The 16937-nt window shown below is 35.4% G+C and overlaps 1 protein-coding gene across 2 annotated transcripts in view; it reads right to left on the reverse strand.

Moving 5' to 3' along the window:
- STK3 (serine/threonine kinase 3) overlaps positions 1-16937 on the reverse strand; it is a 278518-nt gene that overhangs the window by 224458 nt on the left and 37123 nt on the right. For both annotated transcript variants that reach the window (XM_011291410.4, XM_023248602.2), the window contains exons 3-4: positions 13063-13191; positions 1698-1812 (exon numbers count right to left, since the gene is read on the reverse strand). In XM_011291410.4, the coding sequence (XP_011289712.2) occupies positions 1698-1812; positions 13063-13191 (244 nt within the window). The remainder of the gene's footprint in view (positions 1-1697; positions 1813-13062; positions 13192-16937) is intronic.

Raw genomic sequence — 16937 nt, forward strand, 5'->3', positions numbered from 1 at the left:
TCGAACTCATGAACCATGAGATCAGGACCTGAGCCAAAGTCGGACGCTTAACCGGACTGAGCCACCCAGGTGCCCCTCAACCTAGAATTCTTTACCCAGCAATTATACCATATAAAAAATGAAGTGAAATAACATTTTCACTTATCACCATCATACCCACATAAAAGACCATACTAAAGGACAAGTTCTTCAGGCAACTGAGAAATGCAGAAAAGAATAAAGAACAATAAAAACTATAAATATAAATGGGGTAAAGTCTTTCCTTTGATAACTGGTGAAGGAATTCCCAAAGATTATGATTCATCCATACACATACTTTAGGACTATATATAGTATATACCTTCCCAGTTTGTACTTATTGGCAACAAGATATTGGCAACAAGAAAGACTGGCAACTTGAATAAAATATTTCCTATCTATGCACTATGGTAACATTAACATTTAAAATCAAGAAAACAGATTTTCCATTTCACACATTTTTACTTTATATTTCTAATACTTGGTAACTTTAAATACCAAAAGTACTGGGTTTAACCCTGAAATGATCTTAAAACACTTCTCTAACTGGCGTATAATTATTTTCCATTAAACCATTGTTCTGTGACTCAAGAGTCATCTGATTTACATAAGTACTAGTTAAGCACCATAGAAATTCTAAAATATATAATTAGAATGTCACAAAGCACTTAATCCATCCTGTCAAAACAGAGATTATTTTAATTTCTATTTTACTTTTAAAAGAAATCCTATTTACTTTATTTTCTCTAATAGAAAAAAAAATTAGTAGGATAAACTTACAATGTACTTCCCCAATCAAACTTTAAAATGATTCTGGTCAACCACAAACTGACTCAAGTAATTGACTCAAGTAATTAAGTATTTTTCTGAATGTATTTTAGTGAAATATGTCTGACAACATACAATAATGTCATATAATAATTAGGTTACCGTTCTACAGAATTACAAATTATTTCACTGATTATTATTCTTACTCATGCACAGATAAGCAGGTATAAATTCTGTCCTTATAAATTATTCAAGTAAACTAGATGCATTTCTAGCATAAACAATTTTGTTAACAGCTCTTTCATGTAGGGTTAAAACATAACCATAAAAAGCTATTATTAAGTAACATATTCCACTAACCTGAATTCTCACATACACACACACACACACACACACACACACACACACACACACAAAATTATGAGCTAGCTTTATCATTTTCAAACATCCTGACACTATTTAAAAAAATAAAGACAAAATCGTCTTTCAATTATTTTTTAAAATTTAGAAACATAAAACTTCAATTGTTTGCCAGCCATAGATTATAATACAGAAAACTTAAATACTATGAATATTATGAAGTTCAAATAAAATTCTAGCCTTAACTTATTGAAACATATTAATAAAGAATATATACACTGATTCCAAATGAAGAAGTGGAATACTATGGTAGATTTTCTCAGTGACCTACCAAAAATTTCCTAACAAATAAATTAAACAATCATATGACTCTTAAATCTGCCATACAGAGATATATAGCTGGTTCTCACAACTCATACTAGATCTTTTTACACTGTAAAGTCTTTCTTTTTTCACACTGACATTTTCTTTGTAACAAAATACTACCTAGTCAGATCCTAAAGTATGAATCTTTAGAAATGAGATTAGCAAAACAGTTTAAAAATACTTACTGTCTTGTTTCGTAATCTAATTATGTCTGAGACAGAGCCAGCGCCACAGTACTCCATAACAATCCAGAGGTCTGTGTTCTTAAAATAACTGCCATAGTACTTTACAACATATGGGCTAAAGAAAAATATATAGACCATTAAACTTAGTTAATTCCCAAAGAAAATTATTTCTTAATCCCAATACAAAGTATTTTCAACATTTCATAATGTTCCAATAAGTAAACTTAATGAGTAAACATCTATAGTACATCAAATTGTCTATATGTAGGGTTTACCAACTGTGCATAATTAGGCTTTAACTCATGGATGAAATTTAACAGGATTACAAATCAGAGGAGGCCCAAATGCTCTGAGTGATTCCCAACAAAACAAGGCTTTGTTTTGGCAAAGGATTTAGTGTATAACATAAGGAACAAATGAAAATATTTAACTAAAGCATTTTAAATATAAATCTTTAAGGGAGTTCACATTCAGTCAAATATTTTTTTAATGAATAAATGGGCTTTTTTTCAGTCTAATTATGTGTGTTTTTTATATGAAATTCATTGTCAAATTGGTTTCCATACAACACCCAAGTGCTCATCCCAACAGGTGCCCTCCTCAATGCCCATCACCCACTTTCCACTCCCTCCCACCCACCATCAACCCTCAATTTATTCTCAGTTTTTAAGAGTCTCTTATGGTTTGGCTCCCTCCCTCTCTAACTTCAGTCAAATATTAATACTCAACTTTAAAATATTCTATAATTCAACAAGGCCAAAAAAAATTATTTTTAATTCTCTTTTATTTGGGTCTTTAAAATCCAGAGATAAGTAATCACAACTATTTTTGCTTTAAATGCAGATAATTAAAATTAACAATTTAAAATTTAAAATTTAAACTGAAGTTTTATGCCTTTCAGAGCAGAATAAACTATGTTTATAACCTAACTGTTTTTAGGAAGACTTAGAAAGAGACAAGTAGTAATTTATTTCTTTAATATTTACCTAATATTTATTAAGGGCAAGCTATATACACTGATACGTAAAACATCTTGTCCAAGTCAGAGGCAGAGTATCCATATTCACAGAATACATAAAAAGATGAAAAATACAAGGTAGTATAAGCTAAATCATATACAGCTTACATGCTACAAGAGCTAAAATAAGCAAATGATCATGGTAGAGCCAGCAGAAAAAAACTTGTACAAAGGGTGGTATTTGAACTATGAGAGGATAAAACCTCAAATTATGGGTAGAGGAGAGATAAGAACATTCTAGAAAAAAGAAAGGCCATGTGTGAAGACACAAAATAGAAAAATCAAGAATGGCATGTTTAGGGCACAACTTGTTCAATAGATATTTCTATCTAGTAGCAGCTATCATGAAAAGTGGCAGAAATGGAAGATAAGACACATGAATCAAATTAGCAAAAAATAAAAATAAATGGAAAGTACTATAAAAGACGACATAAAGAGACCACCAAAACAAGAGGTCAGGAGAAGACTGTCAGGGAAGACTTCTCAGTAAAGCCTTTACAATTTCAGCTGTCTTCAAATCAACAGTAGAGCAGATTGGTTGGAGCTTAAGGGCTTAAATTAAAAAGGTAGCTACAAAGCTAGAATTCATTCCTGGGGTTTATCCTTCTGCTTGTCATGACCTCTTGCACAGATTTGCTTCCTAACTGGTCTCCTTGTCATAGTTTTCTACCCCATTCTAATCTTTGTTCCATATAGTTAACAAGGTTACCTTCCTTTAAAACAAAGGTAAAATAAACTGATCATACTGCTCTCCCATTTAAAAAAAAAAAAAAAAAAACTTCCAATCAATAGCTCTCCATTACTGAAAAGGTCTTAACTGCTTCATATCACATGCAAGACATTTCAACATCTACCTTTCTACCCATGTCTCTCATTATTTCCCATCTCACACCTTAAATTTGCAGACATACTCAACTTTGGTAGGCATTGGGAATGGAAAGTAAGTATCAGGAGTTCCTAAGTGTTCACTGAACCACTAAAGAAACATGCTTGTTTACAAACAAATGAAACTAATCTATAGACCCAGAACTTCAACTTACGGGAAACATTAAAAAGGCTTCTCTACATACACTTCTTTGGGGTGTGAGTGCCTGTGCAGAAACCTTTATAGGGAGTATTGCTCTTACACCTGGCTGTGCCTCAGAAACACTTGTGGCCCAGGTCCCACACCTTAGGGGTTCTAATTCAGCAGGTCTTTTAAAAGCTCAATAGGTGACTCTGATATAGATTCAGAGTTGAACTTCAATCCAAAAGAATATCCTTCAAAGAACTTCTTTAAATATTAATTTTCTCATTCAGAATTTTGGATGTATTAAGTGGCAACGAATTCAAGACTATGTTCACTGGAAGACACATAGAAAACATATGTTTTATCTTGCACTGCACTAAGTAATTAGCAGTCCTAAGGATAGGACTGACAGCCCTTACAAAAATTAGGGATTCTAACCTGGGCAGCTACCTGAAAAAGCAACTCTGTCTTTAGTGATAAGTCAAGAAAATGGCTTTGGGGAAAGGTAAAATGCTCCTCAAAAAATACTTTGTGGTCCACTCTAATACATAATCAAGTAGGTGGATCAAGGTCCAACAGTTCTATGCCATAAAACATGGCCTCAATAATTTTAATCTAAAAAAGTATTCAAGCAGATAGAGCTAAACAGTCACATTAAGGACACATACCCGAATATAGTTTCTAACATTCATTCAACATTCATTCAACATTCATTCATTGACCCTCTGCTTAAGCCGGATATTCAATACACAGTGGTGAACCACACAGACTCAACCCTGACTCTCAGAGAGCACATACCAGCATGAAAACACACTGGTATTAGAGAAGTCAGCCCACAAATAAATGTAATTAGTAACTGTGCTTAAAAAAATAAAATAAAATAAGAGGGCTGCCATGAGATAAACTGGCTGAGACTATATTTTGCATTCATCATCTCTCCAAATAAAACTTTCTAGGGGCACCTGGGTGGCTCAGTCAGTTAAGCGTCCGACTTCGGCTTAGATCATGATCTCATGGTTTGTGAGTTTGAGCCCCGTGTCGGGCTCTGTGCTGACAGCTCAGAGCCCAGAGCCTGGTTTGGATTCTGTGTCTCCCTCTCTCTCTGCCCCCTCCACCACTCACACTCTGTCTCTGTCTCTCAAAAATGAATAAACGTTAAAAAAAAAAATTTAAAAAAAAAAGACTGTTCTAGCTCATATGAAAGAATGGCACAAAACCCATATGCCATGGTAGTCCCTTAACTTGGGACTTTTACCTGCCTCCCCCAGAAAAAAAGAAGCTCTTTGAGGTTAGGTGCCAATCTTGCTTGCTCTCCATTTTATCCTCAATATCTCTCTTTTTACAGGTACAAACATACAAATACAAACAAAAGCACTGAATAAGTGAACAAATGAATAATCACAGAAAAGCTAAAAGAAGGGACCTAATGTAGGCCTCCCCAAAAGAATAACATTTAAGGGAAGATTCAAAGGTTGGCTGGAAGTTAACCAGATAAAGAACATCCAGGCACCAAGAACTGTCTGTGCAAAGGCCTCAGGAGAAAAAGAGCAAATCATTCTCAGGGATCAAAAGATCAGTGTACCTAGAATAGAATGAAGAATAAGATTTAACACAATGTAGTTGCAGACGGAGAAAGAAGCCTCATAATGGAGAGCCTCAAAACCAAGATAAGGGCTTTATTAGATATGCAAGAGATCTGAGAAGGAATTTTAAGCACAGCAATAACATGATCTAATTTATATTTTGTAAGATTTCTCTGGCTTCTGCATGAAAGCTAGATTACAGGAAAGCAAAACAGACACAGGTAGACCAATTAGAAGATAATGTTAATCTATGTATGCATGAGATCATAATGAGCATATCTTCTTATTTTCTGTATTTGTGATGCTTTGACAAGGACCTGCTGACAAGGCCTCCACTGTCCCTCTTAGGGTTAGCTAATTCCTAGAATAGTACCTGTGAGCATACCTTTCCTATGCAATCAAACCAATCTGGAGTCCATACCCTCAACCACCGCCAGGGTCACTATTCCCCTAATTTCATCAACCCAGAGTCATGTACCAAACAAGTAGGGACTGCCCTACACCCAGTGAAATCATTACTCATTGAAATCATTCAAACCAACCAATCCTAGACCTCTTTACCCCACCTCATCCATTCCTTCCCACAGAATCACAATAAAGGCTCTTGCCCATGTTTTGCATGTTCTCCTTCTGCCTCCTATCTGACCCTGGTGCTTCCCTGTATAAGCTTCCTCTCCCCTTCTCACCCACTCTTGCACGGCAGGCTCCCTCCTCTTGGGGTCTGTAACAATTTATCTCCTGATCCATTGGTCTCACCACACCTAAACAATAATAAAACCTACATTTTTAAAAAGAGATGTTGGTGAATTGAAGGGAGAGTAAAAGAAAAAGCAAAGAAAACAAATTCATGAGATATTGTCAAGGTACACTCAACACAATTTGATAATGACATAGACTGGCAAGCTAAGAGACTGTAAGCCGGTTTTCTTCTATGTTGTGCACACTGAACATAAGCTTAAGACTGACATATTAAGATTAAAATTTAGGTGGCTCAGTGTGGTGAGCATCTGATTTGGCTCAGGTCACGATCTCAGAGTTTGTGAGTTCAAGCCCTGAGATGGGCTTTGCACTGACAGCGCAGGGCCTACTTTGGATTCTCTGTCTCCCTCTCTCTCTGCCTGTCCCCTGCTCACACTCTCTCAAAAGTAAACAGTAAAAAAATTTTTTTAATAAAATTATTTTTAAAAGATTATAATTTAACGCTGTGATTTTAAAAAATTATATACACAGGTACTAATACGGTCAAAGAGTTCAAGACCTGTGACTTCTAACTCAGTCTGTTTCCACTGACATAGACATCATTCATTTAAATTCATTCATCATTCATTCATGTATCATTTTATTATTTTTTTTAAGTTTATTCATTTATTTTTGAGAGAGAGAGAGAGAGCGTGAAGGGGGGGTTGGAGAAGAAAGAGAAGGAGACACAGAATCCGAAGCAGGCTCCAGGCTCTGAGCTGTCAGCACAGAGCCCGATTCAGGGCTTGAACTTATGAACCATGAGATCATGACCTGAGCTGAAGTCTAACACTTAACCAACTGATCCACCCAGGCACCCCTATGTATCATTTTAAAATAATCAATGTTTACTAAACAATATAGATGGCCTAATGGCAGGAGCTAGGGAGACAAAGGAGTAAACTTCAGTGACTAAAAAAGGCAGTCAAGGCAATGGAGAACTCCTGAGGAAGTTTATGCAAGAATTTAAAGAGGATTACATTGTGCAGGACTGTCAGGGGTCAAAGGGGTCACTGTTCATTTCAACCAGCAAGGTAACAAACTATACAGTTATTTAGATTTCTTAACATGTTTTTTAACCACACATTGATTCTTAAACGCTAGAGGAGGCAGAGTTTCCTTCAAAACACCAGCTCTACGCTATTTAATTTTAAGCAACACACAAAATTTTAATTCAGCCATAATTCCTAAGAACCTTGACTAAGGATGCTGCACGGGTTTATAGGACTTATAAGAATCCAGTAACTCTGTGTAGTCTTGCCACTGCTAAATAGTTAAATATGCCTTTAAAAATTCTATTGGGTGGAGGGACAAGGAAGACGCAAGTCAAATTACTGCATACACCAGGAAGCAAGGTGAAACACGATGCCTTGAATACTGGGGTGACAATCATAAGCCATATTCTACTCCTCTCTCCCGTGCCACCTCCTCACCGCTTCGTTCTCCTGTCCTGTTCATGTATGTCCCTTCCCCTATTTAACACCTTCAGCCCAATGAAACTATGTACCATCTTCCCCAACTTTTTTTTTTTTGGCACATCCCATGCCTAATGACCATATTCTTTCCATTCCTGTCTCCTTTTCACATAGTAGTTTCACTACCCTAAAAATCCTCTGTGTTCCATCTATTCACCCTTCCTACGCTGCTAACCCTTAGCAACCACTGATCTTTTTATTGCCTGCTTAGTTTTGTCTTTTCTAGAATGTCATAAAGTGAGAATCATACAGTATGTAGCCTTTTCAAATTGGCTTCTTTCACTTAGTAATATGCATTTAAGTTTTCTCTATGTCTTTTCGTAGTTTAGTAAATCACTTCCTTTTAGTGCTGAAAAATATTCCATTGCCTGGATGTAACACAGTTTATTTATGCATTCACCTACTGAAGGACATCTTGGTTGCTTCCAAGTGTTTGCTAATTATAAATAAAGCTGCAATAAACATCCATGTGCAGGTTTTTATGTGAACGTAAGTTTCCAACTCCTTTGGATAAATATTAAGGAGTATGATTGCTGGATCATATAGCTAAAAGTAGGCTTAGTTTTGTAAGAAAATGGCCAAACTGACTTCTAAACTGGCTATACCATTTTGCATTGCTACCATCAATGAATGGAAGTTCCTTTTGCTCCACATCCTCACCACTATTTCGTGTTGTCAGTGTTCCAGATTTGGGTCATTTTAATAGGTGTGTAGTGGTATCTCATTTTAATTTGCATTTCTCTAATGACATATGATGGGAAACACCTTTCCATATGCTTATTTGCCATCTGCATATCTTTCCTGGTAAGGTATCTATGAAGGCCTTTTGCCCATTTTTTACTTGGGTTGTTCATATTTTTGTTAAGTTTTAGGGATTCTTTGTACCTTTTTGATAACACACCTTAACAGATAAGTCTTTTGCAAATATTTTCTAAAGTCCTCCCATTATGAGCATGTAAGAATTAAAATACTCAGAAATGGCTATTTTTCATTACAGAAGTTTCACTAACATCCTTCTACCATCTTAACAGTGCTCTAAACTTAATAGGGGTAACACAGTGTTTTTACAAAGGCTATATGAATACTCTCCTATGAAAACTGAGCTGTTTCCAATATAAATCTAAATCACAGCAATTTATTTCTGGGCCCAGCCAAAAATGAATATACATATACATGAACTAATACAAATTGCCAAAATTCATCACAAATCCTTCAGTATGGTGATTTTCAAACTTTTTTGGGCGGGGGGGGGGGGGGGGAGGGCCCTCACTAACAGTGCTTTAATGGAATTTTACCCAGAAACATCAGCAAATAGAACAGGCAGGAGAGGGACTACTCTGGTAGAAGCCTCTAAGCAGACCAGCTAAAAATGTGCTATTCCCAACACATGGATTGCCTCTCCTCTTTGCCCCCCCAAATCTAAGTAATTCTAAATCACTTAGTTTGGGTATGACCTCCCTGGAGTAGCTTTCCCTGAATCTCCAATGGTGAGGTGTTGGATATGTATTCCGACCTACAAAGTTTCCGTAATTAGCCCATCCCATTTCTTATCACACTGTATAAAACAGTCTATCCATTCATCTGCCTCTCCCATCTAACTGAAAGTCCCTCTAAAGTCTAAGACTCCTTCATTGTTGTATCTCCTGTGAGCAATGCATAAAGGCTCCCCTTACCAGTATGTACTCAATATATATTAGTTGAGTGCATAAATAAGTGAATAATTGTGTGCCTTGATGCATGTGGTAACAACACATTTCTCCTGGTTTACACAGGAGAAGTTCCATGAGTAGTGTAAGGACAAGGAATATAGGGGCCATATCAACTGTGGTTCCCTTGTCTCCAAATTACCTAGCACACAGTATTCCTAACTATTACTGACCAGCTCCTGCCTCCACCGCTAGCAATGCCTTGAGAGTGCTTCAGTCTGAAGTGCTGGAATCTTTCTGTAGACCCTGCTTTCTTCAGCACAGGCTAGAGTAGCAAATGTGTGTTCTTATGGCATCCCAGTCACTAACTAGCTGTGTGATTTGGGACAATTCATGTAAAATCTCTAGGTCCCATTTTCTGTATATGTAAAATTTTTAAGTTCTAAAATATGCTTTAGCACAAGGAGTCTTTTCCTCAAATAAAATTTTAGAATGAGCCCCAATATAGAAAAAAGATAAAAGCAATGGCTGAAGTTTCTCATTCTGCTCAATCCTTCACTGTTGGAGGAAAACACCCGCACCTCCTTAGAGCAGAATACATTTGCAAAACTCTAAATTAATCGACCCTACAGAGATCTAGCCTAACATTAACATTCTATGATTTATATATTCAACAAATATTTATTAAATGTCTACTCTGTGCCAAGCACTGGACTAGACACAAAAGATTCTGTAATAAACAATGTAGATGGGCTCCCTCAAATATTTATGCCAAAATGCAGTATTAAACACATGTTTAATATTCACTAAAATGAACAAAAAATTTAAACACCCTCTGGTCTCTTTTTATAGACAATTTGCCAAATGTTCATATAGCTGAATAGACCTTATTTTAATTTCAAAAATGCAAATCTCATTTTCTCTAAGTGGGAATTTTTCAATTTGTACTGTTCTCTTACAAATCATTTGTATGTTAGTTTCCTGATACCACATCTAAATTAACACTAGTAATTAGTAGCTAAAATGTAATGCTTGCCCTGTCATTTCCTGGTTTTTTTTTTTTTTTTACTTGTCCTATCTTTTAGTATTTTTAGGATCTTTTAACCTACTAATTTTTCTGATTCTTCACTATTTCATGTGAATAGTGAATCTGAAAGTAAAATCCAAAAGGCATGAACTATTTTTTACCAGTAATTGTTCCACCATATTTCAGTCAACAAATATTTGAGACATACCTACCATGTACAAGACATTCTGCTATAAAGTGGTACAAAATTTCTAGAACTTTATTCACATTTCTTTCCCCTTTTATTCTTTACTCTTCTTTCTCCTGAGTAGTTTAAAATATATAATGACAAAGGACCAGATTTCCCTAGGGTTCCCTCAACCTACAACACTCTTCCATATTCCTTATTCATACCATATCCATTCACATTCACTCAACAAAAAGTACAGTAGTGCTAGGCATTGTAACGTGTGGTAATATGAGTCCCTCTCAGGAAATGAAGAGAAGGATAAAGATAGTGAAGACATTTCAGAAGGAAAATCTATAAGATAGTGCCCTCAGAAGTATCAGAAAAAGAAACAAAGATGACTCTCAATTTTGTCTTTGGGAGACTAAGTAGGTGATGATGCCATTAACAGAACAGGAACTGCAGAGGCTTCTCTGCAATAATTAAAAATTTGGTCTAAGAATGTTAAATGCAAAGTTCCTTCTGGGTATTCTCCAGTTGAGTCGCCCAGACTAGAATCAGTAATTCCCGTATTTGAGTAACCACTGTGTGGCAAGATCCAGGGCACTTACTAAGACATACTCCCAAAATCACAGAATTTAAGAGTCAGGTGACAGAGAATGCAAGTAAAAGTGTGCTTAAAAGAGAAACTCAGGTAAGACAGAAGACTGGAAGCACAGGCACAATTATAAAGGACTTTATATGCCATGCTTAGGAGGTTGGATCTATCCAGGCATGGGAAAGCATTTAAGGTTTTAAACAAGGAATGGCTTAATTAGATTTGCATTTTAGAAAGATCACTCCAGTTTTAGGGTAGAAAATGGGTTGGAAGAGTGAAAACTGAAAGCAAAAGAAACAAACAGGTAGCTGAGAAAGAAATGTGAGCAAGAGCTGATTGGTCCTAAGATGTACAAAGATTAGAGGAAGATGTGTATGATAGGTAATATTTGCAACCCTGCCTTTCCCAGAGCACATTCAAGTTAAAATCTCTAAAGGACAACAGCAGTCCCTAAACTACACTTAATCATAAGAATAAAGTAGTAATAGCAACATGCAAGTATTAAGCCCCTGATGGGCCCAACACTATTCTATGCTCAATCTTTCTTTTCTACAACAAACTGTGGTAACCATATTCTTATCAAATTACCAGATTAATAGTAAGGTGTGGGAAAACTTTGAATTACATATTTTGATCTGGGAGCTGAGGAATGTATTTTTTTCTATAACCACTTGAATTTCCAGTCATACAGCCTTTATGGAAAATATATAATCTAAATATGTAGTACACAATAAAGAAAAGCAAAACTGAACAGACTCAAGCAACAAAGTTCTTCTATGATTATTCAGTCACCTCATTAGCCAAAGGGCTTATAATATATGGACCTTATACACTTTTGGAAGAGAAAGTTTTTCATAGACCTTTTACTAATATATTGGGCCCTGATCGGATTAGAGGCGACAATGTGTCCAGATTCTCCTGAGTCATCAGCTGTAATATACCATGTGGCTCAATCAATTTTGATGATTAAAACATAAGTTGAGGGTTTCTGGGAAAGCTCTTTCCTGCCTTTTCCCTTTTTTCTTCTACTGGAACATAAACATAAGGCTGGAGCAACAGCAGCCCTCTTCGAACCACAAGATAATAAGCATGAGGACACAAGCCACGTAATAAGGATAGCACAGTATAAGAAAAAAAGTCTGAGTCTGAGACTGTGGTTACTTTATGCTGCTATACCAACCCTACCTGGAGACCACTGTAAAGGGAGAGTAATGAAATCCCTCTTTAACTAAGTAACTATAGGCTAAACATAGTCCTAATTCATGAACTCTGCGTTTCTGACCAAACTACTTAACAGGGCACATAAGACACTTCAAGGTCAGCTCCATTTCCCTATCCCATTTCACACCAATCTCTGTCTCATGCCTTCCACTCCGGTAATTCTAAACCTTGTCAGAACAGCACATACCAGTGAGCTGATTTTCACCTGTCTACCTATAATTCTCTTTACTCTCTCTCATCCCTCCATTTCTCCACAATTTTAATTAACTCTTCCTCAGCATGCCAGACTTCGTAACTGCTGGCTGGGAGTTAAGGTACCCTGCCTCCTTGCTCTCACATCACCCCATGCACCAGGGAGTAAAGGGACTGTGCTGTATTATATAGCTATTTATGTATCTGTCTTCCCAACTAGATCACTAGCCCCTCAAGAAGAAAAGCAATAGTTTAGTTCTTTTGGTATTCCTGGACTCTGGCATAGTAGCAGCTGGCCCACCAGCAATGCTCAGTAAATGTTTGTTGAATGAATTAGAGTTACATAAAACATGGCTGTTTTTAATAAGTAAAAACAATTATATAAAAAAGACTGTTAAATGATCCCCCTTCACATTAAAAAATAATTTTCACCCATAATTTGCCCTGAAAATAAGAAAATGGCTTAAGTATTTTCTGCCACCATATGTTGCTTTATAAGATTATTTCCCCCTTAGAACTGTAAGTCCTAAAGACAACACCACAAAACTATCCTTATCTTCCTTGAAGGATTAGTCTCACTTCAGATGGAAAGTCAGAAAGCTAACCAGATGTCCAAAGAATACATTTTCTTACATATTATTAGCAAAACTCATCAGAATGAAGGTAAATAAAGAAATAAAATCTCTTCATACCTGTCACATTGTTGCATTATGGAAATTTCTTTGATTATTTCCTGAAGATCCGACTCAACAGGTACTTGTTTAATTGCCACAACCTGACCAGATTCCTTATGTATTGCTTTAAATACACTTCCGTAAGACCTAAAAGAAACCAAGACGTTTATTTTTTTCCTTTCAAACATCATAGGTATTAGAGAAAAAGTCTACTATGAGTGAGTTTTTGCATGTAGTTTTTTCTGGTTTAAAACACTATTTAATGGTGATAACTCAAAGTAAACAAATAAGAAAAGTGAATTATACCTTAGCTTTAATGCTTCAATTATATACTTAAAATCTACCAAAATCATCAAGTTCATATATAAAGATTTGCTTTTTTCCTTATGAATGAAAGAAGTAGACTTACGGTTTGTCAACTCAAACAAATGCAGCATTAAGAAGATATAAATGAAAATTAAAAGAATGAAATATAGAACAAAAACAGCCAAAGTCTCAAGTTAGGGGAAAAGGCCTATCTCACCTTAAGCATAATCATCCCCAAAATATGAAAGCCCCATGCCTGTTCAGACCGAATAAAAGCAAAATGAAACCCTCAGCTGAGGACTACATTATCACCAAAGTTAGAGAAGCAAGGAATCTGGTTTTCCCTTTGTCATACATCCAAGGTCTCCTCAAATGCTCCTCCTCCTCCTCAAGAGCAAGACCACACACTTACAGGTAAATCAAAGGAGTAATAGGATCTAATGGCCCCCTGCCCAAAAATCATCTCTGCTACAACCCTTGAAACTTTGCCAATTAAATATTTATGTGTTTTAAAGTGCAAAACAACGAGAGAGGGAAGCCATGTGTACTCTGGTATGAATTAGAAGACAAAGTAAACATTGCTACCACTTTCTTTTCTTACAGTAAGCCAGGTACTAGGATTAGTGTTTTACATGCATTATCGAATTCAACCCTCTCAACTGTGAGGTAAAATACTACCACCACCATTTTATAAATGAGGGAACAGAGACTCAGATGCTGAATTTAAACATATAATTTAACAAAGAATTTAAACATATAATGATTCCAAAGACCATACTCTTCCCACTGAATCATTTCTGCAGAGGAGAAAGAAGAGCAAGTCATTGAAAGACATGGCACGTTTCCTAGTATTAGAAAGCTATGCAGAATCACTTTCAAATTTATAATCTTTTAAAATAAGTGAAAAATAAGTGATAAACCAGCTACCCTAATAACATGAATTTTATCCCATCCTCTGTTTCTTTAAGCTTTCCAAAATAATTTCTTTAATTTGATATTCAAAGACACCTTTGTGTGTATGTAGTCCTAATTTATGCACGTAAAAATACACACACACACACACACACACACACACACACACACACACGTATACCTCCCCCCTTAAACATCATATATGTACGTATACATATATATGTATATAAACATGCATGTGTGCATATATATATATATATATTCCCTCAAAAGCCAATACAGAATTCAGTGATGGGTTATCTACTGCGAATGAACACCATCACTCTCTTCTAAAGTCTCATTACTGCAAAAGAGAAGCTGGGAACCACATTTCCCAGAATTCCTTTCCTTGAATGGAACCTAGTTAAGAGTCTGACAATGAGAAGAATATGCACGAAATCTGAACGGCAAAAAGTTGAGGAGAAACCATCATTCTCCAGATGTAGTTGGAGCAGATGCACTGACAAATACGACATATACAGTGGCTTCCTGCTGAGTTTTTGATGACCAATACATGTTGCTACAGAATAAGAGAGTTGGCGGGAGCTTCTCAAAGATTCTTAAGGATTCCAGTAGATTCCCAGTGAGCTTTTAAGAAACACTCATTTCAGTGTTTCAGGCAGAGATGTTTAGTGTTGGCTTCTCTGACCTTCATTAGCAGATTTGATGACCTCTGTATCTGCGGCCCTTCAACAAGTCATTTGAGCTCCTAATTTTATAATAAACTCTCTATAACCAGAGTACATCAAGGAGCTTTTCTTTTCCTGATCAAACCCTGCTACCAATAGTTTTTGGCATAGGAAGTGGTTCCAAGGGAAAGATCTTAAAGAAGCTTGAATTAGTTCTTTCTTAGATCTGAAGACAGTAATGACTTCAATGCAAGTACAAATAGAATATTGACAGTCTATGGCATTCAGTGGCAAAACAATTATTTAAATTATTACCCTTAGTTACCCTCCCTGTTCATGCTCTGTCTCTCTCTGTCTCAAAAATAAACATTAAAAAAAAAAATTAAAAAAATAAAAAAAAATCTTTTTCAAAATGTGTTAGTTTTTTAATCAATGCTTTATGAACATACCAAAAAAGGAGGAATGCCAAAATATATGTTGTAATACAAGCGCAGATATACACTGTATATTTATAAATATAATCAAGTTCATTGATTACAATATTTAGATCCTCTATGTCTTTTTTTCTATTACTCTTGTCCAATTCTTAAAGAGATTTATGAAAATCTCCCATCTGAATATACTTTTATGAGACTCCCCTGACATTTCTAACAGCTTTCCTTCACAAATTTAACTGTCACAGTGACTGACACATATACGTTTCATATAAATTGTCTTATATGCCACTACCTTAAGTCCCTCATTATTCTTTATTTGGATATTAACCCCTCTTTATTCACTTGAGATATTTTAACTTTAACTAATTTACCTGATAAAAATATTGCCACTCCTATTTCTTTTTATTTTTATTTGTAGGATTATCTCTTTCTTATCGGCATCTCTAATAGGAACTATCCCTATATTTCTACCCTACAGGCCTCTTATAAATAGCATATTCCTAGATTTTTGCATTTTAATTGACCCTACTAGTTTGTCTTTTAATGGGATAACTGACATTTAGTGAAAAATATATTTCATTTTATTCCTTCCAACTTACATTTAGCTTATTATTTTACATTTTTGTTTCCTCTATTTCCTTTTCCTCGCTCTCACTGGTTTACACCATTTTAATTGTTTTATGCCTTTCATCATTTTGAAAGTTCTTTTATACTCTGCCATTTCATTAAATGTCCCTATGTGCTAAAATTGAAACATTTCTCTACTGTTATTTTAAATCATATTAACTATTCCTCTGTCTCAATGAGACACTCTATTTACAATCTATTACTCATTTTTCCCCAAGTAAAATGAGTCCCAACATCCTGAAAGATGGTCTTATGTTCACTTGCCTAACAAAGTCAAAATCTTTCAAGCTTATTAATAAGAACACCAGACAGAACAAATTAACAAACCTTGTGAGTCACTTTATGGCACACTTCTTGCCTCTCTTATCCATATATATATACATATATATATATATATATATATATGTATATATATATATGTGTGTGTGTGTGTGTGTGTGTGTGTATACGTGTGTGTGTGTGTGTGTGTGTGTGTGTGTGTGTGTGTCCTACTTCTCTGAAAAACACAATTACTAGATTCAGCACAATCCAGTATTTTCAAATTCATATTGACTGCTACAAAGTATATTAATTTTAATTACTACTACTATTTTTTCCTTTCCACTTTTATTGAGATATATCTGACATATATAATATTGTAGTAGTTTAAGGTGTACAACATAATGCTTTAATGTATGTATATACTACAAAATGATTACAAGTTTAGGTGACACCTAACAGCTCACAGAGTCAGAAAAAAGTTTTTTCTTATGATGAGAACTTTTAAGATCTACTCTCTTAGCAACACTGAAATCTTTAATATAGCATTGTTAACTAATCACCATGCTATATATGTACATCCTTGGAACTTATTTATCTTATAACTAGAAGTTTGTACCTTTTGACTCCCTTCACCCATTTCTCCCACTCCCCGTTATCCTCTCTCTGGAAACCACCAATTTGT

The sequence above is a fragment of the Felis catus genome, chromosome F2, assembly GCF_018350175.1.
Source record: "Felis catus isolate Fca126 chromosome F2, F.catus_Fca126_mat1.0, whole genome shotgun sequence".
Taxonomy (NCBI): Eukaryota; Metazoa; Chordata; class Mammalia; order Carnivora; family Felidae; genus Felis; species Felis catus.